The 25,000-nt window shown below is 65.0% G+C and overlaps 2 protein-coding genes across 7 annotated transcripts in view; both read left to right on the top strand.

Annotated features, from left to right (window-relative positions):
* Nucleotides 1–20,997, top strand: part of ATP13A2 (ATPase cation transporting 13A2) — a 27,642-nt gene extending 6,645 nt beyond the window's left edge. Inside the window, exons 1-29 of one of the 4 annotated variants that reach the window (XM_032131601.1) lie at nt 1–614; nt 1,898–1,971; nt 2,223–2,390; nt 2,904–2,962; nt 3,062–3,173; nt 3,254–3,330; nt 3,719–3,796; nt 4,891–4,960; nt 5,861–5,995; nt 6,308–6,374; nt 7,036–7,170; nt 7,276–7,443; nt 8,315–8,425; nt 8,536–8,582; nt 8,667–8,855; nt 9,400–9,606; nt 9,708–9,821; nt 9,903–10,059; nt 11,284–11,404; nt 11,601–11,725; nt 12,274–12,434; nt 13,186–13,302; nt 16,369–16,448; nt 17,868–18,020; nt 18,114–18,210; nt 18,295–18,518; nt 19,187–19,338; nt 19,445–19,617; nt 19,721–19,984. The exon at nt 1–614 is cut by the window's left edge and continues 251 nt beyond it. In XM_032131601.1, the coding sequence (XP_031987492.1) occupies nt 125–614; nt 1,898–1,971; nt 2,223–2,390; nt 2,904–2,962; nt 3,062–3,173; nt 3,254–3,330; nt 3,719–3,796; nt 4,891–4,960; nt 5,861–5,995; nt 6,308–6,374; nt 7,036–7,170; nt 7,276–7,443; nt 8,315–8,425; nt 8,536–8,582; nt 8,667–8,855; nt 9,400–9,606; nt 9,708–9,821; nt 9,903–10,059; nt 11,284–11,404; nt 11,601–11,725; nt 12,274–12,434; nt 13,186–13,302; nt 16,369–16,448; nt 17,868–18,020; nt 18,114–18,210; nt 18,295–18,518; nt 19,187–19,338; nt 19,445–19,617; nt 19,721–19,891 (4,032 nt within the window). In that variant the 5' untranslated portion in view covers nt 1–124 and the 3' untranslated portion in view covers nt 19,892–19,984. Of the gene's footprint in view, nt 615–1,897; nt 1,972–2,222; nt 2,391–2,903; nt 2,963–3,061; nt 3,174–3,250; nt 3,331–3,718; nt 3,797–4,890; nt 4,961–5,860; nt 5,996–6,307; nt 6,375–7,035; nt 7,171–7,275; nt 7,444–8,314; nt 8,426–8,535; nt 8,583–8,666; nt 8,856–9,399; nt 9,607–9,707; nt 9,822–9,902; nt 10,060–11,283; nt 11,405–11,600; nt 11,726–12,273; nt 12,435–13,185; nt 13,303–16,368; nt 16,449–17,867; nt 18,021–18,113; nt 18,211–18,294; nt 18,519–19,186; nt 19,339–19,444; nt 19,618–19,720 lie in introns of all 4 variants that reach the window. The other 3 variants (XM_032131599.1, XM_032131598.1, XM_032131600.1) reach the window with 3 other exon arrangements.
* A 147-nt stretch (nt 20,998–21,144) lies between these two features.
* MFAP2 (microfibril associated protein 2) overlaps nt 21,145–25,000 on the top strand; it is a 12,746-nt gene continuing 8,890 nt past the window's right edge. Inside the window, exon 1 of one of the 3 annotated variants that reach the window (XM_032131602.1) lies at nt 21,145–21,472. The gene's annotated coding sequence lies outside the window, so the exon portion shown is untranslated. The other 2 variants (XM_032131604.1, XM_032131603.1) reach the window with 2 other exon arrangements.

The raw sequence follows: 25,000 nt of genomic DNA, 5'->3' as shown, positions 1-25,000 counted from the left end.
CTGGGATAGGATCTGGCATTCCCGGCCGATCCCCAGCCAGGCTTTGGATCACGATCCTATCCCGGCTTCCAGCTCCGCGTTCCAGAGTCGGAGGGTTCCTCCCTCCTGCCAGGACCTGTGGTGGATGTGGGAGCACCCGGAGCAGCCTCTTCCCAGATCTCCCCCAGAGAGGACGGGGCAGGGCCTGGACTCGGAGCCGGGCAGCTGCGGGGAATTCCAGCTGGGATTTTGGCTGTGCAAATCCGTCATCAGTGCGGGATCCCGGCTCCCCTCGTCCCCGGACAAGCCGGGCCGGTGCATCGCTGACCCTGTCCGAGATTCCAGCCTCTCCTGGCTGTTATCCCCTCTCGAATCCCTGTTTTTCGCGGCGGGGAGGGAAGCAGAGAGCAGCGCTCTCCGCAGGGCTCCGGGGACAATTCCCTGGATGCGAGGGCGGAGGAGGCACATCCAGGAGCCCCCGCGCCGTGTTTGCCGGCGAGGAGTGGCCTCGGTGCCGCGATTCCCAACGCTCCCGATGCTGCCCGGACGCGGCCGCGGCTGGGCCGGGGATGGCGGCGCTGCCGATCCCGTCCCGGCCGATCCCGTCCCCAGCGGGAACGGCGGGATGAGGCGGGGTGAGTCAATGCCGGAGCTTTTCCTCACCTGCCGAGCTTCGGGAGCAGCCGGGATGGGAGCGGGAGGGGAGGGATCCCACGGGGACGGGGCTGTGCGGGAGCCGCGTGGTTCCTCCGGAGGATTTGTTGCCTTGGGATCACAAAAAGCCGGGATAGTTCCGTTCAGGAGAGGGGCAGGCCGGGCTTCCCATTGCCCCGAGGCTGCGGGAAGGAAATTGGGTCGTTTTCAGGTTGTTTGGATACTTTTTCCCCCGGCTCCTGCAGATCCCTGGCAAAGCCCTCGGGCGAGAGCCGCCCGCAGCCGTGGGCTTCGTGCTGCTCCTCGCCTGCTCCCGGTGTCCCCGCACCCGAGCCCGCGCTCTTTGCGGGATGTGAGGCCGGCACCGGGGACATCCGACCCCTCCCTTCCTTCTCCCGGCTGCCGGCGCAGCTTTTGTTTTACTGAACTCATCCCCCAATTCCTCCACTCCCAGCCGATCCCTTGGAGCGGCACCGGCTGCGGCCCGGGAGCCGGAGAGATGGATCCCCCTTCCACCGGGATCCCCCAAAGCAGGGAATGTTGTAACGCGTTGCTTTTATCCCTTCCGGAGGAGCTCTGGGGTCGGGCAGGGAGCAGCAGGAATGCGGCCGGGGCGGTTTTTCCAGTGTAAATCCTTCAGCCGGTCTCGCTGCCCTCCCGGAAACCCAACCAGGAAACATCCACGCGTTCCCGGGCTGGGAGCGAGCTCCCGGCTCCGTGTTCGTGCCACGTGTTGCGTCCCCGCCGCTGCTCTGGGATCCCGGCGCCGGGAGCCGTAATCCAGCGCGGATTTAGGGAGCGGGCAGGTTCAGCCTCGGGACAGGCGGTGGCTGAAATCCCCCTTGAGGGGATCCCGGGCATGATCCCTGATCCCGCTCTCCCAGGCTGGGCATCGGAGGTGCCGGGCATGGTTAAAACTGGGAAGTGCCAATTTTTTTGTCCGCCAGGAGCAAACAAGGAGCAAACGAGCTGGAAAAGTGGCCGGGCGAGCTCGCTTGGCTCCGGCCCAGCCCTGCTCCCTTCCCGTGCCCGCTGAGCCGCTGGGCTAACGCCAGGATCGCTCCGGCGTCCTTCCCGTGACCGTCACATGCCCGGGAGGGTGACAGGGCAGTGCCGGCGATCCCGGCTGCACCGGGCAGGAGCCGCCCCCTCCTCGTGGCACCGAGCGAGCGGCGATGGCCTCGCCGGGAGCCCGTGGCCGGGGCTGAGCAGGACAAGCGGCCCCTCCGCTGACGGCCTTGCCGTGTTTTCTGTGGCTTTGCAGACAGCAGCCGGCTCCTGGGGGCCCCGCGCCCGGGCTACGGGACGCTGCAGCCGGACACGGACCCGTCCCGCATGGTGAGCTCTGGTCCGGGGCGTTCTCCGGGGGGATGGCACCGCATCCCTGGCATTGCCACACCCCCGGCTCCGGGCGCTGCTTCTCCGGCCGCTTGGCTTTCCCTGCCCGGTGCTGTTGGGTCACGCCGGGAGGCTCCGGGATTTGGGGAGTTTAGGGTTTAATGGGTGATGACCAATTCCAGTTGGTTTCATGACGGAGCAGCCGCGTGCGGGTGACTCCCAGTGGCTCCCAGTGATTCCCTTTCCTCCAGGAGGTCACGGGCTACCAGACCAGGACGTGGCGGGTGCTGCTGTGCCACGCGGGCTCCGTGCTGAGCGCGGGGCTGCTCCTGCTGCTCTTCCACTGGAAGCCGAGCCTGGAAGTGCAGGCCAAGTGCAAACCCTGCACCCTGGGCCAGGCGGACTGGCTCCTCATCAGGGTGAGTCCCGACGGGATCCCTCCAGGCTGGGGTTCTGGGGCTCTGGGATTTCATTGTCTGGGTCTGGGGTCGGATTTTGTGGATCTGGGGTCGGGCTCTGCTTCCCAACAGGACCCTGGGAATGTTCCTTCTGCTTGTCCTCCTCCCTGTGTCTGGCATCTCCTTTCATCAAGCACCAGATTATCCCAGGAATTTATGATCATTATTATCATTATTATTTCATTATTATTCCTAGAATTGTCCTGTTCCAGGAATCATCATTATTCCTGAAATAAAACTCCTCGCTTCCCCCTCCCATCCCAGCCACCCCAGCTTGGAATTTCTCTTCGTTGTCCCCAAAGCTCAGCCATCCCCCGGGGTGGGTGGCCAGGGCCTTCCTGCCTTCTCGAGGCTCCTGGGAGCACGCAGGGATGCCAGTTCCACCATCCAGGATGGGTGCCAGGGCCTTCCCGGGGCTCCTGGGGGCACGCAGGGATGCTGGTGTCCCTGTGCCAGCCCATCCCTGTGTTCCAGGACCGCTTCGGGCAGTGCTTCACCGCCAAGGTGCTGACGGAGCCGCTGGGCGAGGGCAGGTGAGCGGGGTCTGTCCCCGCGGGGCTCCGGGGCCCGCTCCCGGCGCTGGGGGAGGGCGGCAGGCGAGGGGCTGACCCCGGGGTTCCCCCCTGGAGCAGCCTGGAGCAGCAGCCCGGGCCGCGGCCGGAGGACCGCCGGAGCAGCATCGCCGTCGGCGTGGCGGACGAGGAGGAGAGCCGCGACACCGTCCGGCTGCACGACAAGGAGGAGGTGGCACTCGGGAACCCCCCGCCTCCGCCCCCTCTCCCTGTGGCTGGGCACGCCGCTGACACCTCCTTTTCCGCCAGAAGAACGTCCTGAGGTATTACCTCTTCCAGGGAATGCGCTACGTCTGGCTGGAGCGGCGGCAGGCCTTCTGCAGAGTCAGGTATTCCCGGCTCCCGGCGCTTCCCCGCTCCCTCAGCCCCTCAGGATCCCCCTGAGCCCCCGGGAGCCGCGTCACCGCCCTTCCCTGCGCGCCCCCGGCCCTTTGGAGCCCGGCCCTGGTGCCGCTGCGGGGGCCGGTGCTGCCTGCCCGGCCGCAGGGGACCGGCCGGAGCGGTTTGGCACAGCCGGACGCTGCCGGCTCTCCGCACTGTGCCCCTTTTGTTGCCTTCCCTTGGCACCCTCAGGCCGCGGAGAGGCCAAGGCACGAGGCGCTCTCCCTGTCCCAGAGGGGTGGGCTTTGTCCCCAGGGCTTGGACGCGGCGTTCTTGCGCCGTTCCCGCCGGTTTTGACGCAGTTTCCCGGTTTTCCTTTGCCCCGGCGCTCCGCAGCGTGCTGGACGAGGGCCGGAGCTGCGCGGAGCTGCACCTCTGCCGGGCCGGGCTGGAGCTGCAGGAGCACAGCACCAGGTACGGAGCCGGCAGCGCTCCGGGAAGCGCGGCCGAGGCTTTTCCAGGGAGCAGGGAGCCCTGGAGCCTCGGCTTTCCTTGCGTCCAGACCCTGAACTGCCGGCTGGGACAGAATTCCTGGGATTGGCCTCTCCGCACAGCCAGGCTCCTCACGGAGGGCCGGGCAGCGGGAGGGGCCCCGAGTTGGAAACGCGGCTCTTCCCAGGGATAAAACCCCTTCCCTCTCCTTTCCCATGGATAAAACTCCTTCCCTCTCCTTTCCCAAGGATAAAACCCCTTCCCTCTCCTTTCCCATGGATAAAATCCCTTCCCTCTCCTTTTCCAAGGATAAAACCCCTTCCCTCTCCTTTCCCATGGATAAAATCCCTTCCCTCTCCTTTCCCAAGGATAAAACCCCTTCCCTCTCCTTTCCCAAGGATAAAATCCCTTTCCTCTCCTTTCCCAAGGATTAAATCCCTTCATTCTCCTTCCCTAAGCATAAAATTCCTTCCTTTCCCTTTCCCATGGATAAAATCCCTTCCTTCTCCTTTTCCAAGGATAAAACTCCTTCCCTCTCCTTTCCCAAGGATTAAACTCCTTCCCTTTCCTTTCCCATGGATAAAATCCGTTCCTTCTCCTTTCCCAAGGATAAAACCCCTTCCCTCTCCTTTCCCAAGGATAAAATCCCTTCCCTCTCCTTTCCCAAGGATTAAATCACTTCCCTTTCCTTCCCTAAGCATAAAATTCCTTCCTTTCCCTTTCCCATGGATAAAATCCCTTCCTTCTCCTTTCCCAAGGAAAAAATCCCTTCCCTCTCCTTTTCCAAGGATAAAACTCCTTCCCTTTCCTTTCCCATGGATTAAATCCGTTCCTTCTCCTTTCCCATGGATAAAACTCCTTCTCTCTCTCCTTTCCCAAGGATTAAATCCCTTCCCTCTCCTTCCCTAAGCATAAAATTCCTTCCTTTCCCTTTCCCATGGATAAAATCCCTTCCCTCTCCTTTCCCATGGATAAAATTCCTTCCTTTCCCTTTCCCATGGATAAAACCCCTTCCTTCTCCTTTCCCAAGGATAAAATCCCTTCCCTCTCCTTCCCCTCTCCCCGCCCCCCTGCAGAAGGAGGATCTACGGCCCCAACCTCATCGAGGTGCCCGTCAAGTCCTACGCCCGGCTCCTGGTGGAGGAGGTGGGTTCTGGGCCGCGCTTCCCAAGTGCATTTTCCCAGGACAGATCCGTCCCCTGCTCGCTGTCCCTCGCTGGAAGCGCTTCCCGGGCCCTTGGGAAGGGAGGGGAGGGCGCTGGGGAAGGCAGAGCCCTGGAGGGGGCCCGTCCTGGCCCTCTTGGCTCGGGCAGGGGCAGCCCCCGGTGGGTGCGGAGGTGGCTGAGCACCCTCGGGAGCAGCATCCGTAGGGAAATCCGGGCAGGATGGAGGCTTTGGGGATGTCAGGGAAGGGCCACGTTCTCCTCTGCATCCAGGAGCCCGCAGGCCTCACGGTGGGCTGGAGGAAGCTTTTCCTCCTCCAAGGAGCCTGGGGGTCCTGTGCTGGGATGGGGGAAGTTGTCCCACTTCCAGGAGCCTGGAAATCCCACACTGGGCTGGGGGAAGCTCTCCCCACTTCCAGGAGCCTGGAAATCCCACACTGGGCTGGGGGAAGCTCTCCCCACTTCCAGGAGCAGGGAAATCCCACACTGGGCTGGGGGAAGCTCTCCCCACTTCCAGGAGCCTGGAAATCCCACACTGGGCTGGGGGAAGCTCTCCCCACTTCCAGGAGCAGGGAAATCCCACACTGGGCTGGGGGAAGCTCTCCCCACTTCCAGGAGCCTGGAAATCCCACACTGGGCTGGGGGAAGCTCTCCCCACTTCCAGGAGCAGGGAAATCCCACACTGGGCTGGGGGAAGCTCTCCCCACTTCCAGGAGCCTGGAAATCCCACACTGGGCTGGGGGAAGCTCTCCCCACTTCCAGGAACCTGGAGATCCCACACTGGGCTGGAGGAGGTTCTCCCACCCCGAGGAGCCCGGAGCTGTCCCAGTGAGCTCTCAGAAGCTCTCCCCGCTCCCAAACCCGGATTTTCCCCTCGTTCCAGGTGCTCAATCCCTTCTACATCTTCCAAGTGCTCAGCATGGTGCTCTGGGTGTGCGATGCCTACTACTACTACGCCGCCTGCATCTTCCTCATCTCCACCTTCTCCCTGGGGCTGTCCCTCTACGAGACGCGCAAGGTCAGTGCTGGTGGCTCCCGTGGGATCACATCCCGTGGAACAGCCCCATTCCAGGTGCTGGCAGCTCCTGTGGGATCACATCCCGTGGAACAGCCCCGTTCCAGGTGCTGGCAGCTCCTGTGGGATCACATCCCATGGAACAGCCCCGTGGGATCACATCCCATGGAACAGCCCTGTTCCGGGTGCTCTGTGACCCCTGAGCCCTCACCCAGCACTCCTTGCCCTCCATCCCCGCTTCCGAGCCCTCGGGACCGTTTTTGGGGATGCTTTCCCGGGTTTTGGGGTGGGTTTTCACTGCTCCCTCCCTCCCAGCAAAGCACCACCCTGCGGAACATGGCCAGGATGTCGGTGGGGGTCCGGGTCCGGCGGCCCAGCGGAGGTGAGAGGGAAGCGTTTGGGGATGGGTGTGGGGATAACGCGTCCTTTGGGATCCCAGTTCTGCACCAAAATAATGCTGGGATAGGTGGGAATGATGTTATGAGATACCAGGATGTTGGGATACGTGGGAATAACGTTGGGATACGTGGGAATGATGCTGTGAGACTCCGGAATGGTGTTGGGGTCCCCTTAGCCTCTGCCCGGATGGAGCTGCAGACGAGGCCGTTTCCAAAGCCAATATGGATTTAATTTAACAGGAAATTTGAGGGAAAGAGAGGAAAAAAGCTGATTCTAGGGATAATCCCACCCACGGATCCCTGCCCTGTCCCACCAGCCCTGCTCCTTTTCCTCCTCCTCCTCTTGCTCTTCCCGGTGCTGGGAATCCCGGGGTTCCTCCGGAGGCTCCGCTTCCACACGCCCTGATCCCGGCTGTCCGCAGCCGTCAGTGCTGTCCCCACCACCGGGGCTGGCACCTGCGGGAGGCCCTGGGGAATTCCCGGCGGGATCAGTTATCCCCAGGCCTGGGATCAGTTCTCCCTCAGGCCCGGCGTTAACCCCTCGCTGTGCGCCGCGGCGCCCGGTCCCGCCCGCGGGGATCCCTTTTGCGGGGCCGGGGAGGAGCGAGCCGCGCTCCCCGAGCCCTGAGCCGGCTCCTTTTCCAGAGGAGCTGGTGCTGAGCTCGGCGGAGCTGGTGCCGGGCGACTGCATCCGGCTGCCCGCGGACGGGGCGCTGCTGCTGCCCTGCGACGCCGCGCTGCTGACCGGCGAGTGCATGGTCAACGAGAGCCTGCTGACCGGTGAGAGCCACGGGCCCGCGGGACTCGGTCCGAGCCGCCCGTCCCTGCTTGGCTCCCGACCGCCCCACAGGGTGGTAATTCCTGCTGGGAATGTTATCCGGGCAGGGGAGAGCGTGCCGGTGATGAAGACACCGCTGCCGGCGGGTGGGCAGGCGGCCGGAGCCGCGTACTGCCCTGAGGAGCACCGGCGGCACACGCTGTTCTGCGGGACACAGGTCATCCAGGCCAGGGCCTACGCGGGCACGGACGTGCTGGCCGTGGTCACCCGCACAGGTGAGGCCTTGGGGTGCATCCCGGGATGACTCCGGGGATGAGAAAGCCCCTGGAAGTGTGGGATTTCCCTGCTCCTGGAAGTGGGGAGAGCTTCCCCCAGCCCAGTGTGGGATTTCCAGGTTCCTGGAAGTGGGGAGAGCTTCCCCCAGCCCAGTGTGGGATTTCCAGGCTCCTGGAAGTGGGGAGAGCTTCCCCCAGCCCAGTGTGGGATTTCCAGGCTCCTGGAAGTGGGGAGAGCTTCCCCCAGCCCAGTGTGGGATTTCCCTGCTCCTGGAAGTGGGGAGAGCTTCCCCCAGCCCAGTGTGGGATTTCCCTGCTCCTGGAAGTGGGGAGAGCTTCCCCCAGCCCAGTGTGGGATTTCCAGGTTCCTGGAAGTGGGGAGAGCTTCCCCCAGCCCAGTGTGGGATTTCCAGGCTCCTGGAAGTGGGGAGAGCTTCCCCCAGCCCAGTGTGGGATTTCCAGGCTCCTGGAAGTGGGGAGAGCTTCCCCCAGCCCAGTGTGGGATTTCCCTGCTCCTGGAAGTGGGGAGAGCTTCCCCCAGCCCAGTGTGGGATTTCCAGGTTCCTGGAAGTGGGGAGAGCTTCCCCCAGCCCAGTGTGGGATTTCCAGGCTCCTGGAAGTGGGGAGAGCTTCCCCCAGCCCAGTGTGGGATTTCCAGGTTCCTGGAAGTGGGGAGAGCTTCCCCCAGCCCAGTGTGGGATTTCCAGGCTCCTGGAAGTGGGGAGAGCTTCCCCCAGCCCAGTGTGGGATTTCCAGGTTCCTGGAAGTGGGGAGAGCTTCCCCCAGCCCAGTGTGGGATTTCCCTGCTCCTGGAAGCAGGGAGAGCTCCCTTGGGAGCGGTGCCACGTGGTGACCTGGCCCTGTTCCGCAGGGTTCTGCACGGCCAAGGGGGACCTCATCAGCTCCATCCTCTACCCCAAACCCGTGAGCTTCAAGTTCTACAAGGACGCTGTGAAGTTCGTGATGTTCCTGGCTGTCCTCGGTAAGTCTGGGCCTGGAGCCGCATCCCAGAGCCCCCAAATCCCATGGAATGGTGGGACCCCCCCATGCTGCGTCTGCACTTTGTAACCGCGCCCGTTGTCCCCGGCACAGCGCTCATCGGCACCGTGTACAGCATCCTCATCCTGGTTAGGAACCAGGTAGGGCCCTGGGAGCGGGAGAATCCCCCGGGATCCATCGGGCGTGCGGGATTCCCACCCCTCTCCCTCCTCCTCCCCTCCCAGGTCCCCGTGGGACAAATCATCATCCGCGCCCTGGACCTGGTCACCGTCATCGTGCCGCCGGCGCTGCCGGCCGCCATGACCGTGGGCACCATCTACGCCCAGAACCGGCTGAAGAAGCAGGGCATCTTCTGCATCAGCCCGCCCCGCATCAACCTGGCCGGGAAGCTGCGCCTGGTCTGCTTCGACAAGGTGAGCCGGGCCCGGCCGGCCGGGCACCGCCAGCCCCGGGGCTCATCCGGACCCACCGCCGGCCCCGGGGCCTCGTCCGGCCCCACCGCCGGCCCCGGATGAGCCCCACCGCCGGCCCCGGATGAGCCCCACCGCCAGCCCCGGATGAGCCCCACCGCCGGCCCCGGGGCCTTGTCCAGCCCCACCGCCGGCCCCGGGGCCTTGTCCAGCCCCACCGCCGGCCCCGGGGCTCATCCGGACCCACCGCCGGCCCCGGGGCCTTGTCCGGCCCCACCGCCGGCCCCGGATGAGCCCCACCGCCAGCCCCGGATGAGCCCCACCGCCGGCCCCGGGGCCTCGTCCGGACCCACCGCCGGCCCCGGGGCCTCGTCCGGACCCACCGCCGGCCCCGGGGCCTCGTCCAGCCCCACCGCCGGCCCCGGGGCCTCGTCCGGACCCACCGCCGGCCCCGGGGACTCATCCGGACCCACCGCCGGCCCCGGGGCTCATCCGGACCCACCGCCGGCCCCGGGGCTCATCCGGACCCACCGCGCTCTGCCCGCAGACGGGGACGCTGACCGAGGAGGGGCTGGACGTGTGGGGCGTGGTGCCCCTGGAGGGACAGCGCTTCCTGCCCATGGTGCGTGAGCCCCGCTGCCTGCCCGCCGGGGCCCTGCTCTACGCGCTGGCCGCGTGCCACGCCGTGTCGCCGCTGCGGGGACAGCTCGTCGGGGACCCCGTGGACCTCAAGATGCTGGAATCCACCGGCTGGGTGAGGAGGGGGCTGTGGGTCCGGAACCCTGCCGGGACAGGGGGTGTAGGATCCTCTGCGGGGTGCGTGAGCTTGGCAGCGCTTTGGGGTCTCGGTTTCAGCGCCTGGAGATGACGGAGGAGGAGGAAGGGGAGCTCCCGGCGTCCCAGCAGTTCGGGATGAAGGTCTTGGCTGTGGTGAGACCTCCGCCGGAGGAGGAGCAGCCGCGGGACAGGGTAATCCCACGGGGCGGCTTCCCGCGTTCCCGCCTCCTGGAAAAATCCCGCCCGGGCCTGACGCCCGCCCGCTCCCCACAGAAGCACCAGGCCCCCGTGGGGATCCTGCGGCGTTTCCCGTTCTCCTCCTCCTTCCAGAGGATGAGCGTCCTGGTGAAGCTGCCCGGGGAAGCCTCGGCCCACGCCTACGTCAAGGGCGCCCCGGAGATGGTGGCCAGTCTGTGCAGGAAGGAAACTGGTTCGTACTGGGAGACGGGGCTCAGCGTCCCCGCAGCTCATCCCCCCGGGAATGATCCTCAGGAGCACCGTGGGGCAGCTCCCAAAGGCTTTGGAGTGGCTGCAGCCACGTAGAGGGGAGGAAAACGGGAACCAGAAGATGGGGAATGGGGCTGGGGGCTTCCTCCAGCTCAGGGTGAGAGCTCCAGGCTCCTGGAAGTGGGGAGAGCTTCCCCCAGCCCAGTGTGGGATTTCCCTGCTCCTGGAAGTGGGGAGAGCTTCCCCCAGCCCAGTGTGGGATTTCCAGGCTCCTGGAAGTGGGGAGAGCTTCCCCCAGCCCAGTGTGGGATTTCCAGGCTCCTGGAAGTGGGGAGAGCTTCCCCCAGCCCAGTGTGGGATCTCCAGGCTCCTGGAAGTGGGGAGAGCTTCCCCCAGCCCAGTGTGGGATCTCCAGGCTCCTGGAAGTGGGGAGAGCTTCCCCCAGCCCAGTGTGGGATTTCCCTGCTCCTGGAAGCGGGGAGAGCTTCCCCCAGCCCCGTGTGGGATTTCCAGGCTCCTGGAAGTGGGGAGAGCTTCCCCCAGCCCCGTGTGGGATCTCCAGGTTCCTGGAAGTGGGGAGAGCTTCCCCCAGCCCAGTGTGGGATTTCCCTGCTCCTGGAAGTGGGGAGAGCTTCCCCCAGCCCAGTGTGGGATCTCCAGGCTCCTGGAAGTGGGGAGAGCTTCCCCCAGCCCAGTGTGGGATTTCCCTGCTCCTGGAAGTGGGGAGAGCTTCCCCCAGCCCAGTGTGGGATCTCCAGGCTCCTGGAAGTGGGGAGAGCTTCCCCCAGCCCAGTGTGGGATCTCCAGGCTCCTGGAAGTGGGGAGAGCTTCCCCCAGCCCAGTGTGGGATCTCCAGGCTCCTGGAAGTGGGGAGAGCTTCCCCCAGCCCAGTGTGGGATTTCCAGGCTCCTGGAAGTGGGGAGAGCTTCCCCCAGCCCAGTGTGGGATCTCCAGGCTCCTGGAAGTGGGGAGAGCTTCCCCCAGCCCAGTGTGGGATCTCCAGGCTCCTGGAAGTGGGGAGAGCTTCCCCCAGCCCAGTGTGGGATCTCCAGGCTCCTGGAAGTGGGGAGAGCTTCCCCCAGCCCCGTGTGGGATCTCCAGGCTCCTCGAGGAGCAGCTGTTCATAAGCACCCCAAGCCCTGGAGCTCCGTGTCCCCTCTCCGGAGCCGGGCTTCCCTCAGGAGCTGTTCTGGCCTCGCTTTTCCAGTGCCCCCGGATTTCTCCCGGATGCTCCGGCACTACACCACCGACGGGTTCCGGGTGCTGGCCCTGGCCTGCAAAGCCCTGGGCACAGTGGCCACCTTCGAGGAGGCCCTGCAGCTCCCCAGGTTGGTGCCAGCGCTGCCTCTCTCCACCTCCTCGCTGGCTCCCAGCGTTTCCCGGGATGCCCCGCAGGGATTGAAACCCTAATCCATCCCGGAGGAATTCCCGGCTGCCTCCCAGATGGGTTTTTCCCTGTTCACACCCCTCGATGCTCCCTGCTGGCGTTGAGGAGGCGATGAAAGGCTCCTTGTGTCCCTCCAGGGACTCCGTGGAGAGCGGCCTGAGCTTCCTGGGCTTCCTGGTCATGAAGAACGTCCTGAAGCCGGAGTCGGCTCCGGTGATCCACCTGCTGAGGAGCGCCAACATCCGCCCCATCATGGTGACAGGTGGCCCTGGGGGCAGCGGGGTCCGGGGCACACGGACAGTGCTGGGCGGGGTGCGAGGGGGAAGGACCTTCCCACCCAGAATCCCACCCAGAATCCCACCCAGAATCCCTCCAGGGACCCCAGCAGGGGTCCCAGCAGGAATCCGTGGCCCGGAGCAGCTGTGGGGCCTCCTGGATCCCGGCTTTGTGCATCCCTGCCCTTGGCACGCAGGATTTGCTGTGGGCTCGGGGTGTGGAGGTTTTTCGGGTGGGAGAACTCGTCGTGCTGCTGCCCATCCCCTAAGTACCGGCGTGTTCTAGATCCCGAATTTCGTGGCCAATGGGGGGGGTGCAGAGTCACCTCCAGGTGTTTTCCAGGCAGGAAAACGCGATTTGAACCCACTTTCCTTTGGGGCAGGGCAGACAGGAGGTTTTGGGGGAAAGAAGGGGGAAGCGAAGCCCCCGCGTGGCTGCGGTGGCCGGGAGAGGGGACACGGCCGCTTCGGGCTGCTCCTCTTGGCCTGGAAATTCCAAACGCTCATTCCTGGTCCCCCCACGTGTCCCTGGCAGGGGACAACATGCTGACAGCCATGAACGTGGCACGCGGGTGCCGCATGGTGGAGCCCAGGGAGGGCGTGATCTTCGTCACGGCCTCGCCGCCCGGTCACGGCAAACCCGCCGCCCTCAAGTTCGTCCTGGCTGAGCATTCCCAGGGCGAGGAGCAGCCCGAGGTGAGAGCCCGGGACACCTTGTGGGAGCCCAGACTGCCCGGTCACCCTGCAGGGTTTTCGTGGGATCCCGGAATTCCAGGGTGGTTTGGGTTGGGAGGGAGCTTAAAGCTCGTCCTGTGCCATGGTCCAGGGGTGCTCCAGCCTGGCCTTGGGCACTGCCAGGGCTCCAGGGGCAGCCACAGCTGCTCTGGGCACCCTGTGCCAGGGCTTGCCCACCCTCCCAGCCAGGAATCCCTTCCCAATATCTAAGAAATGGAGTCCCTCGAGTCCGGCTTTCTCCGCAGTCCGGGAATTGCGGAATCCCAGAACAGTTTGGGTTGGCGAGGACCTCGGAGCTCGTCCCATTCCATGGGCAGGGGCACCTTCCACCCCCCGGGAGCTGCAGCCCGGCCTGGGGCGCTGCCAGGCTGGGAGCGCGGCTCTCCTGGGGGCAGTTCAGGCTGTGCTGCTGCTGCCCCTCACGCATCCCTGCTCCGGGAGAGCTCAGCCGCTCCTCCCTTTCCTGGGAGCCCGTCCGGCAGGGACGGCAGCTCCAAACACCTCCAGGCTGGGCGTGGGGGGCTGGCTCAGCCCGGCGCTGTACCCCAAACAGCCCCACGGGTGTGCCTGGCGCTGGGGTTCCAGGGAGCCGCGGCTGCGGGCGGGCCCGGCTCCGGCTCCGGGGGCTCCGCAGAGCTGGAGCTGCAGAGCTGGAGCTGCAGAGCTGGAGCTGCAGAGCTGGAGCTGCAGAGCTGGAGCTGCTCTCCCGCAGGGCCTGCAGCAGCAGCAGCGCGACGGCTCCTCCCTCCCGCCCCGGCACTGCCACTTCGCCCTCAACGGGAAATCCTTCCAGGTGGTCTGTGAGCACTTCGCCGACCTCCTGCCCAGGGTGAGTCCGGCCGGGAGCCCTCCGGAGGGGCTGGGAATCCTCTGGTGGGGTTGGGAATCCTCTGGTGGGGCTGGGAACACTCCGGTGGGGCTGGGAATCCTCCGGTGGGGCTGGGAATCCTCCGGTGGGGCTGGGAATCCTCTGGTTGGGCTGGGAACCCTCCGGAGGGGCTGGGAACCCTCTGGAGGGGCTGGGAACCCTCTGGTGGGGCTGGGAACCCTCTGGTGGGGCTGGGAATCCTCTGGTGGGGCTGGGAACCCTCTGGTGGGTTTGGGAATCCTCTGGTGGGGCTGGGAACCCTCTGGTGGGTTTGGGAATCCTCTGGTGGGGCTGGGAATCCTCTGGTGGGTTTGGGAATCCTCTGGTTGGGCTGGGAACCCTCTGGTGGGGCTGGGAATCCTCTGGTTGGGCTGGGAACCCTCCGGAGGGGCTGGGAACCCTCTGGTGGGGATGGGAATCCTCTGGTTGGGCTGGGAACTCTCTGGTGGGGCTGGGAATCCTCTGGTTGGGCTGGGAATCCTCTGGTGGCATTGGGAACCCTCCGGAGGGGCTGGGAATTCTCTGGTTGGGCTGGGAACCCTCTGGTGGGGATGGGAATCCTCTGGTTGGGCTGGGAATCCTCTGGTGGGGCTGGGAACCCTCCGGAGGGGCTGGGAACCCTCTGGTTGGGCTGGGAACCCTCTGGTGGGGCTGGGAATCCTCTGGTTGGGCTGGGAATCCTCTGGTGGGGCTGGGAATCCTCTGGTTGGGCTGGGAACCCTCCGGAGGGGCTGGGAACCCTCTGGTGGGGCTGGGAACCCTCCGGTTGGGCTGGGAACCCTCTGGAGGGGCTGGGAATCCTCTGGTTGGGCTGGGAATCCTCTGGTGGGGCTGGGAATCCTCTGGTTGGGCTGGGAACCCTCCGGAGGGGCTGGGAACCCTCTGGAGGGGCTGGGAACCCTCTGGTGGGGCTGGGAATCCTCTGGTGGGGCTGGGAACCCTCTGGTGGGTTTGGGAATCCTCTGGTGGGGCTGGGAACCCTCTGGTGGGTTTGGGAATCCTCTGGTGGGGCTGGGAATCCTCTGGTGGGTTTGGGAATCCTCTGGTTGGGCTGGGAACCCTCCGGAGGGGCTGGGAACCCTCTGGTGGGGATGGGAATCCTCTGGTTGGGCTGGGAACTCTCTGGTGGGGCTGGGAATCCTCTGGTTGGGCTGGGAATCCTCTGGTGGCATTGGGAACCCTCCGGAGGGGCTGGGAATTCTCTGGAGGGGTTGGGAATCCTCTGGTGGGGCTGGGAACTCTCCATCCGTTTGACCTCTCCATGGTTTCCCACTGCGCCCTCACAGCCCCAAACCAGAGCTCCCTGCGGGTGTTCCTTTGGCCGGTGTGGCATTCCCAGTGCCCTGCTGGCCATTCCCAGTGCCCTGCTGGCCATTCCCAGTGCCTTGCTTGCCATTCCCAGTGCCCTGCTGTCCATTCCCATCTCCCTGCTGGCCATTTCCATCACCCTACTGGACACTCCCAGTTCCCTGCTGGCCATTCCTGGTGCCCTGCTGGCCATTCCCATCACCCTGCCAGCCATTCCCATCACCCTGCCAGCCATTCCCATCACCCTGCCGGCCATTCCCAGTTCCCTGCCGGCCATTCCCAGTTCCCTGCTGGCCATTCCCATCACCCTGCCGGCCATTCCCAGTGCCCCGCTGGCCATTCCCATCACCCTGCCGGCCATTCCCATCACCCTGCTGGCCATTCCCATCACCCTGCCGGCCATTCCCAGTTCCCTGCTGGCCATTCCCATCACCCTGCCGGCCATTCCCATCACCCTGCCGGCCATTCCCATCACCCTGCTGGCCATTCCCATCACCCTGCCGGCCATTCCCAGTCCCCGCTGGCCATTCCCATCACCCTGCCGGCCATTCCCATCACCCTGCTGGCCATTCCCATCACCCTGCCGGCCATTCCCAGTTCCCTGCTGGCCATTCCCATCACCCTGCCGGCCATTCCCAGTGCCCTGCTGGCCATTCCCAGTGCCCTGCTGTCCATTCCCATCTCCCTGCCGGCCATTCCCAGTGCCCCGCTGGCCATTCCCATCACCCTGCCGGCCATTCCCAGTGCCCCGCTGGCCATTCCCAGTCCCCGCTGGCCATTCCCATCACCCTGCTGGCCATTCCCATCACCCTGCCAGCCATTCCCAGTTCCCTGCTGGCCATTCCCAGTGCCCTGCCGGCCATTCCCAGTGCCCTGCCGGCCATTCCCAGTCCCCGCTGGCCATTCCCATCACCCTGCCGGCCATTCCCAGTGCCCTGCCGGCCATTCCCAGTGCCCTGCTGGCCATTCCCATCACCCTGCCGACCATTCCCAGTGCCCTGCCAGCCATTCCCATCACCCTGCCGGCCATTCCCAGTGCCCTGCCGGCCATTCCCAGTGCCCTGCTGGCCATTCCCATCACCCTGCCGACCATTCCCAGTGCCCTGCCAGCCATTCCCATCACCCTGCCGGCCATTCCCAGTGCCCTGCCGGCCATTCCCAGTGCCCTGCTGTCCATTCCCATCACCCTGCCGACCATTCCCAGTGCCCTGCCAGCCATTCCCATCACCCTGCCGGCCATTCCCAGTGCCCTGCTGGCCATTCCCAGTGCCCTGCTGGCCATTCCCATCACCCTGCCGGCCATTCCCAGCGCCCCGCTGGCCATTCCCAGTGCCCCGCTGGCCATTCCCAGTGCCCTGCCAGCCATTCCCATCACCCTGCCAGCCATTCCCAGTTCCCTGCTGGCCATTCCCATCACCCTGCTGGCCATTCCCAATGCCCTGCCGGCCATTCCCAGTTCCCTGCTGGCCATTCCCATCACCCTGCTGGCCATTCCCAGTGCCCCGCTGGCCATTCCCATCACCCTGCCGGCCATTCCCAGTGCCCTGCCGGCCATTCCCAGTGCCCTGCTGTCCATTCCCATCTCCCTGCCAGCCATTCCCAGTGCCCTGCTGGCCATTCCCATCACCCTGCCAGCCATTCCCAGTGTCCCGCTGGCCATTCCCAGCCCCTCGGGGCCGGCCGTGCCGCGGCGCTGACGGCCCTGCTGCCCGCTTCCAGATCCTGCTGCGGGCCACGGTGTTGGCGCGCATGCTGCCCGAGCAGAAGGCGCAGCTGGTGAGCCGCCTGCAGGAGCTCGAGTAAGGCCCAGGCCGGGATCGGGGGCTCCTCCTGGGGATCCGGAATGGTTTCCGCCGGGAGACGCCTCAGACCTGCCCCAGCTGCGCCCACGCCGCGGGAGGGGACAGTTGCACCAGGGAGCTCCAGCCTGGAGCGGGGCATCCGCGGGAGCGTGGGTCCCTCAGGGGCGTGGGGTCCCTTTCCTGCACTCCCTGAGGAATGTGGGTCCCTTTGCCCCAGTCCCTGAGGAACGTGGGGTCCCTTTCCTGCATTCCCTGAGGAATGTGGGTCCCTTTGCCCCAATCCCTGAGGAACGTGGGATCCCTTTCCCCCAATCCCTGAGGAACGTGGGGTCCCTTTCCCCCAATCCCTGAGGAACATGGGATCCCTTTCCCCCAATCCCTGAGGAACGTGGGGTCCCTTTCCCCCATTCCCTGAGGAACGTGGGTCCCTTTCCCCCAATCCCTGAGGAACGTGGGTCCCTTTCCCCCAATCCCTGAGGAACGTGGGTCCCTTTCCCCCATTCCCTGAGGAACGTGGGGTCCCTTTCCCCCAATCCCTGAGGAACATGGGTCCCTTTCCCCCAATCCCTGAGGAACATGGGATCCCTTTCCCCCATTCCCTGAGGAACGTGGGGTCCCTTTCCCCCATTCCCTGAGGAACATGGGATCCCTTTCCCCCATTCCCTGAGGAGCGTGGGTCCCTTTCCCCCAATCCCTGAGGAACGTGGATCCCTTTCCCCCATTCCCTGAGGAACATGGGATCCCTTTCCCCCATTCCCTGAGGAGCGTGGGTCCCTTTCCCCCAATCCCTGAGGAACGTGGGTCCCTTTCCCCCATTCCCTGAGGAACGTGGGGTCCCTTTCCCCCATTCCCTGAGGAACATGGGATCCCTTTCCCCCATTCCCTGAGGAGCGTGGGTCCCTTTCCCCCAATCCCTGAGGAACGTGGATCCCTTTCCCCCATTCCCTGAGGAGCGTGGGTCCCTTTCCCCCAATCCCTGAGGAACGTGGGGTCCCTTTCCCCCATTCCCTGAGGAACGTGGATCCCTTTCCCCCAATCCCTGAGGAACGTGGGATCCCTTTCCCCCAATCCCTGAGGAACGTGGGGTCCCTTTCCCCCATTCCCTGAGGAACATGGATCCCTTTCCCCCAATCCCTGAGGAACGTGGGGTCCCTTTCCCCCATTCCCTGAGGAACGTGGGATCCCTTTGCCCCAATCCCTGAGGAGCGTGGATCCCTTTCCCCCAATCCCTGAGGAACGTGGGGTCCCTTTCCCCCATTCCCTGAGGAACGTGGGGTCCCTTTCCCCCATTCCCTGAGGAACGTGGGATCCCTTTGCCCCAATCCCTGAGGAACGTGGATCCCTTTCCTGCACTCCCTGAGGAACGTGGGATCCCTTTCCCCCAATCCCTGAGGAACGTGGGTCCCTTTCCCGCAGCTACTGCGTGGGGATGTGCGGGGATGGTGCCAACGACTGCGGGGCGCTGCGGGCGGCCGACGTGGGCATCTCCCTGTCCGAGGCCGAGGCGTCCGTGGCCTCGCCCTTCACCTCCCGCGTGGCCACCATCGAGTGCGTGCCCAGGGTCATCCGGTGAGCGCGGGACAACCCCGGGAACGCCGCTGACCCCCTCGGGAGAGCTCCCGGGGAGGGGGCGGCCGGTGGGTGACCCCGTGTCCCCCACAGGGAGGGCCGGTGCTCCTTGGTCACCTCCTTCGGGGTCTTCAAGTACATGGCCCTGTACAGCCTGGTGCAGTTCGTGTCCGTGCTGCTGCTCTACACCGTGAGTGCCGCCCCAAATCCCCGCTTTTTCCCCGGGAATTCCCCGGCATCGCCTCACCCCGCCTGCCCCTCTCCTCCTCCCCAGATCAACACCAACCTGAGCGATTTCCAGTTCCTCTTCTTCGACCTGGTCATCACCACCACGGTGGCCGTGCTGATGGGGCGCACGGGGCCGGCGCCGGCGCTGGGCGTGCGGCGCCCGCAGGGGGCCCTGATCAGCGGCCTGGTGCTGGGCAGCCTCGTGCTGCAGACGGCGCTGCTCGTCGCCGTGCAGGTCCTCAGCTACTTCGTCACCGTCTCGCAGAGCTGGTGAGGCGCCCGAAATCGGGGAACCGGGAATTCCGAGCTTGGAAAAGGCCAAGCGCCGGCCCCAGTTCGCCGCTGAAGCCCGAGTGCCGCGTGCAGGGGTGTTCCGGGCACTGGCTGGCGATTCCAGCGAGGCTGTTCCAGTGCTTTGCAGCCCTTCCCGTGCTGGAATTCTTCCCAGGATCCCACCTAAACCTCCCCTGCTCCCCGTGGGTTTGGGGATGGGAGCGGCGCCGCGGTTGTGGCAGAGCCCAGGGTTTGTCCGAGGCTTTGGGGTCTGGCAGCAGACGGGGAACCATGGAGTGTCCTCAGCTAGGGGAATCATCCGGGAGTCCAGCCCCTGGCCCTGCACACCCCAACAACCCCACCCTGGGCACCCCTGGCAGCGCTGCCCAAACGCTCCTGGAGCTCTGGCAGCCTCGGGGCCGTGCCCATTCCCTGGGGAGCCTGGGCAGTGCCCAGCACCCTCTGGGGGAAGAACCTTTCCTGATATCCAACCTAAACCCTCCCCTGGCACAGCTCCCATTCCCAAGGGATCCATCCCTGGTCCCAGAGCAGAGACTGGAGCTGCTCCTGGCCCCTCCACTCACGAGGAAGTTGTGACTTCGATGGAGGACGAGGGCAGTGTCCAGGCCCTCCCGGCTGACCCCGTGCCCTGTCCCCTGGCGCAGGTTCGTGCCCCTGAACAGCACGGTGACGGCGCCTCAGAACCTGCCCAACTACGAGAACACCGTCCTGTTCTGCGTCAGCGGCTTCCAGTACCTCATCCTGGCCGTGGCCATGTCCAAGGGACACCCCTTCCGAGAGCCGCTCTACACCAACGGTGGGGACACCGCCAGCCACCGCCCTCCTCCTCCTCCTCCTCCTCCTCCTCCTCCTCCTCCTCCTGCTGCTGCTGCTGCTGCTCACCCGTCCCCTCTCGCCCCCAGTGCTCTTCCTGCTCGTGCTCGTCCTGCTCTTCGGCCTGATGATCTGGCTGACCCTGTACCCGCTGGGCTTCCCCAAATCCCTGCTGAAGCTCCAGGCCATCGAGGATTTCAACTTCAAGCTGCTCCTCCTGGGCATCGCCGCCCTCAACTTCTTCGCCGCCTTCGTGCTGGAGGTGGGTCCGGGGGGGCTTTGGGGTCCTCCTGGAGCTGTCTGGGGTGGGCACAGGGCTCTCCTTCCCTCCCCCTACCCTGATTCCCTCCCCGTTCTGGCCCCAGACCGCCCTGGATCACGGCTTGCTCGGCTGCTTCCGAAGGCTGCGCCGGAAAAAAGCCTCCAAGAAGCTTTTCAAGAGGCTGGAGAAGGAGCTGAGCCAGCAGCAGCCAGGCTGGCCGCCCCTGGACCAGCCGCTGTTCGCCACACCCAGGATGTCCCTCACCGTGAGATAGCAGTGCCAGCCGTGCCCGCCTGCCCCCGCCTCGGACACTTCCTTAATTTATTGATCCCGGAAAAAGCAGGGATGCGGCAGGCGGGCGGGATCCCTCGGCATCGCAGATGTGAATCCCATGGCCACGGTGCTCCCATGGCCACACTGATCCCATGGCCACACTGATCCCACGGCCACAGTGGTCCCACAGCTACAGCCCATGGCCACACTGATCCCATGGCCACGGTGGTCCCATGGCTACGGCCCATGGCCACACTGATCCCATGGCCATGCTGACCCCATGGCCACACTGATCCCATGGCCACGGTGGTCCCATGGCTACGGCCCATGGCCACACTGATCCCATGGCCATGCTGATCCCATGGCCACAGTGGTCCCACAGCTACAGCCCATGGCCACGCTGATCCCCCAGCCACACTGATCCCACGGCCATGGTGGTCCCACGGCTACAGCCCACGGCCACGCTGATCCCATGGCCATGGTGGTCCCATGGCTACGGCCCATGGCCACGCTGACCCCATGGCCATGGTGGTCCTATGGCCATGCTGATCCCGCGGCGACACTGATCCATCCCGTGGCCACGCTGATCCTGTGGCCATGGTGCTCCCGCAGCCACACTGACCCCGTGGCCACAGCCCAGAGGAGCAGGAACGGGGCAGAAGATCCAGAGGAGGAAGAGGAGCATCCAGCCCGGCCCTTCCCGCAGGGTTTCTCCCGCTCCCGCCGGCCACCGGGGCTGCTGTGGCCTCTCGTGGCCGGCCCAGCCGCCGGGCGGGGGTCCCCGCTGTCCCCGGCGCCCCCGGCTCTGTGTCACTGTGAAGCCCCTCCCCGTGCCCCCGTCCCCTCTAGATGTGTAGGGAGTTTACAGTCCCCGTTCCCGGCTTGCCAACGATGCTGCTCCATCCCCAGCGCGCCCCAGGGCCCTTCTCCGCTCGGAATGCTCGGGCAGAGCTCCTCTGCTCTGGGATGGGGCCTCTCTAGCATTACAGACCCCACAAATTCTCTATTTTTTAACTCTCCTCCCACGCCCCGGCGTGCGGGAGCCGTCGGGTTCCGGACGGGGCTGTCACGGGCCTTGTCTAATAAATTAACATTTATTTTCCTGGCTGCTCGTCTGCGCTGCTCGCTGGGGGCGGATTCGGGATGGCACCGGTGCGGATCCGTGCGGGACGGGGCGCCGGGAGGAGGCTTCGGGCTCGCTGGGAAACGCTGGGCTCGATGCTCGAAAGCAGGGCCCGGAGCCAGGGATGACACCGCCGGGATTCCTGCAGCCCGAACCGAGCTGGAGAGCCTCTCTCCAGCTGGAATTTCCTAGAAAACAACAGTAATCGCTGGAAAAGCCCAGGTGTCCTGGCCAAGGCCTGGGGAAGGCGGGAGACGGAGACGAGCAGCGGCTCCCCGGGCGGGGGGGGCTGTGCTGCCCGCACCCCCTGCCCGGCTTTTCCAGCTGCCTGCGGGATCCCGGGCTGGTTCCTGCAGGGATTTGCTTCCATGGAAAGTCTGAACCCCCTCCGAGCGCCGGCGGCGCCTCTCTGCCCTCCGGGAGCTGGGGATTAGATCAGGAAATGAGGCACAAGCAGAGGTAAGAGGTTTCCTGCAGGCCCGGCCAAGGCTGCAGTTGTTAACCCAGGCTTCCCGATCCGCACAATCCCTCCACGCTCGCACAGCCCTCGCGGGGTTTTGCCCGTTCTTGGCGGTTTTCAAAGCAAAAGCACCCAGGAGCCGCTTCCCCTCGGATGGGGCGGGAGGGTGTCATTTAATTTAATTTGATTTGATTTAACGATTGACAGGCAGCTCCTGCCCCTGGGTGGAGGCTGGCAGGGCTGGCGTGAGGGTAACGCTGGAGCTTGGTGGGAGCAGCTGAGGTGGTTTTGGGGTGCTTTGGACGGTTTTATCCATCCCTCAGCCTGGCAAACCAGGCTGGAGAGGAGCTGGCAGCCCCTTCCAGCCCCGGCCGCCTCTCGTCCTGCTCGGAAAATCCGCTTTTTCCTGGGTTTTGCAGCTCCCGGGCCCTGTCCTGGTGCTCAGCCCGCGGCGCAACCCAGCGCGGGCTGGCTGGGATCCAACCCCACGGGAGCGAGCCCGACCTCCTCCGCTCTGCCCCGTTCCCGTCTCCAGAGACCTCCTCCCTCCCCCCGCGCCCTCCCTGTGCTCCTTTGCTGGGTTTTCACCCCAAACCCGCCGCATTCGTCCCCCGCCTCCGGCTCTGGCTCCGTGCCGACCTCGGGGGGGTTTGGGGATCATCCCCATCCCGCCGGGATCCCCCGGAACGCGCCGGGAGCGGGGAAAAGGGGGCCCCGGGGGCTGCGGAGCCTCCAGCAGCTCCAGTTTGGGTGGGAAAAGCGGGATTTGGGTCCTTTTTCCCGCTCCATGCCGGGGCTGCAGCATCCTCGCTGCTGGGGGGGAGCGGGAGCAGCCAGCGCCGGGCCTGCATCGGGAGGGGTGATGAGATCCCAGCATCCCAGATTTTGGGGGTGATTGGGGTTGGTTTGGTTTTTTTTCCTCCCAGAAAAATTCCCCGAGCTGCTCCTTCCCTCCCTCCCTCCCTCCCTCCCTCCCTCCGGCAGCACCAGCCCCGGCCCGCTCCGTGCGGGAGCCGCGCGGGATCCTCCTCCCTGCTCGCTTTTCCAAGGGTTTAAAACTCATCCCACCGGGAGAAAAAAAACCCCAAAAACAACAGCCCAGCCCCGCCGGCGGCGCCCACGGCAGCGGCGCGTTCTCCCCGATGGGCGCTTGGGGTTATTCCCGGCTTTCCCCCTCCCCGCAGCGCGGGAGGAGGAAGGGGCCGGCTCAGGTGTGGCTTTAGGACCCAGCGGATCCCCCGTGCTGGAGGTAGGAGGTGGTTTTTTTGGGTTTTTTGGGGTTTTTTTTGACTCTCATTGCAAGAGTTTTGGGGAAGCGGAGAGAGGAGAGCGCGGCGGCGGGCGAGGGCAGAGCCGGCACTAACTGGTAAGGAGCGGGCGAGGGAAACCCCCCTAAATCCCGGGAATTCCGGGGGCCATCCCCCCCCCGGCAGCAAACGGGGCTGAGCCCCCATTTCGGGGCTTTGTGAAACCACCTTAAAACTTCCAGCGGCTGGGAGCTGGGAAAAAAAAGCTGTTTTCAACTTTTTAACCTCAAAAAGCCAAAGCCCCCCTTGGCTTTGGGGGTGCTGAGGGAACGGCAGCCGCGGGGGGAGGGGGCCCTTCTTTGAGGCCTGACAGTTGCTGGAGATTTTTAACCACTTCCAAAAAGCCTAAAAATACCCCAAAGCCTGGAGGAAGCCCGGGGTTTGTTTGGTTTTGGGGTTGTTTTTTTTTTATTTTCCATCCTGGAAAGAGATGGCAGAAAAGGGATCTTTTATCCCGATTTATTTTGGGGGACGGGCCCCTGAGGGAAAGGTGATGTGTGAAAACGGGGATGGGGGCACCGAGTTCTTCACCTCTGGTCGGGGGCCAAAAAAAATTGGAATCCTTTAATATTCCCTTTGTTCTCCCACTCTCTGGCGACGGGAGGGCTTAAAGGAAAAAAAAAAAAAAGGGAAGAAAAAAAAGAAAAGAAAAGGAAAATGGGAAAAAAAAAAAAAGAAAAAAAGCTGGGGGAGGGGGGAAAGGCTGGGGGAAGGTGGGGTTTAGCAGAATGAAAGGGACTGTGGTGTTCTTGCTGCGGGGTTGATTGTTCCCAGATGTGCAGTTGCAAAAACATCTGGCGCGGTCGGAGCCGCCGGACCCCTGCGCCGAGGGAGCGGAGTTTGGGAAGGGGGAGCGGCCGGAGCGGGGGGGACGGGGCTGGGGGCGGCTTCATCCCCTCCTCGGTGGCGTTGGGGGTGAAGGGGGACACGGTGGGGACACGGTGGGGACAGCGCGGGGACACCGCGGGGACATCGCGGGGACACCGTGGGGACACCGAGGGGACACCGTGGGGACACCGAGGGGACACCGTGGGGACATCGTGGGGACACCGAGGGGACACCGTGGGGACATCGCGGGGACACCGAGGGGACACCGAGGGGACACCGTGAGGACACCGAGGGGACATCGTGGGGACACCGAGGGGACACCGTGGGGACACCGTGGGGACACCGAGGGGACACCGCGGGGACATCGCGGGGACACCGAGGGGACACCGAGGGGACACCGTGAGGACACCGAGGGGACATCGTGGGGACACCGAGGGGACATCGCGGGGACACCGAGGGGACACCGTGGGGACATCGCGGGGACATCGCGGGGACACCGAGGGGACACCGTGGGGACATCGCGGGGACATCGTGGGGACACCGAGGGGACACCGCGGGGACCTCGCGGGGCCGCCGGCGGCGCTCCGGGGTCTCGGCCGGGAGCAGCCGCTGGCGTCGCCGTCGGGGCAGACGTGACCGGACTGTCCCCGTGCCGCGGCCAAAGCCCGCGAGCTCCGGCCAAGGCTGGGGGGAGTTCAGGGGAGCGGAGCTCGGGAGAAGCTGCGCAGGCTGGAAAAGGGGCTGGCAGGGAGGCGAGTCCGGAGCCGTGTCCTTGGGAGGGCGGGAGGACGGCGGGGGATGGCTGCGGAGGTGGTGTCCGTCTGTCTGTCCGTCCATCCATCCGTCTGTCCGTCCATCCATCCATCCCTGTGTCCTTCCTTCCATCCATCCATCCATCCATCCCTCCCTCCATCCCTCCCTCCATCCCTCCATCCTTCCATCCATCCCTCCATCCATCCCTCCCTCCCTCCATCCCTCCATCCATCCCTCCATCCATCCATCCCTCCCTCCATCCATCCCTCCATCCATCCATCCATCCCTCCATCCATCCCTCCATCCTTCCATCCATCCCTCCATCCATCCCTCCCTCCCTCCATCCCTCCATCCATCCCTCCCTCCATCCCTCCATCCATCCCTCCATCCATCCCTCCCTCCCTCCATCCCTCCATCCATCCCTCCCTCCATCCATCCCTCCATCCATCCATCCATCCCTCCATCCATCCCTCCATCCTTCCATCCATCCCTCCATCCATCCCTCCCTCCCTCCATCCCTCCATCCATCCCTCCATCCATCCATCCCTCCCTCCATCCATCCCTCCATCCATCCATCCATCCCTCCATCCATCCCTCCATCCTTCCATCCATCCCTCCATCCATCCCTCCCTCCCTCCA

This window comes from Corvus moneduloides, chromosome 22 (assembly GCF_009650955.1).
Source record: "Corvus moneduloides isolate bCorMon1 chromosome 22, bCorMon1.pri, whole genome shotgun sequence".
NCBI lineage: Eukaryota > Metazoa > Chordata > Aves > Passeriformes > Corvidae > Corvus > Corvus moneduloides.
The sequence above is the reverse complement of the archived record's forward strand: the minus strand, read 5'-3'. Positions and strand labels throughout refer to the sequence as shown.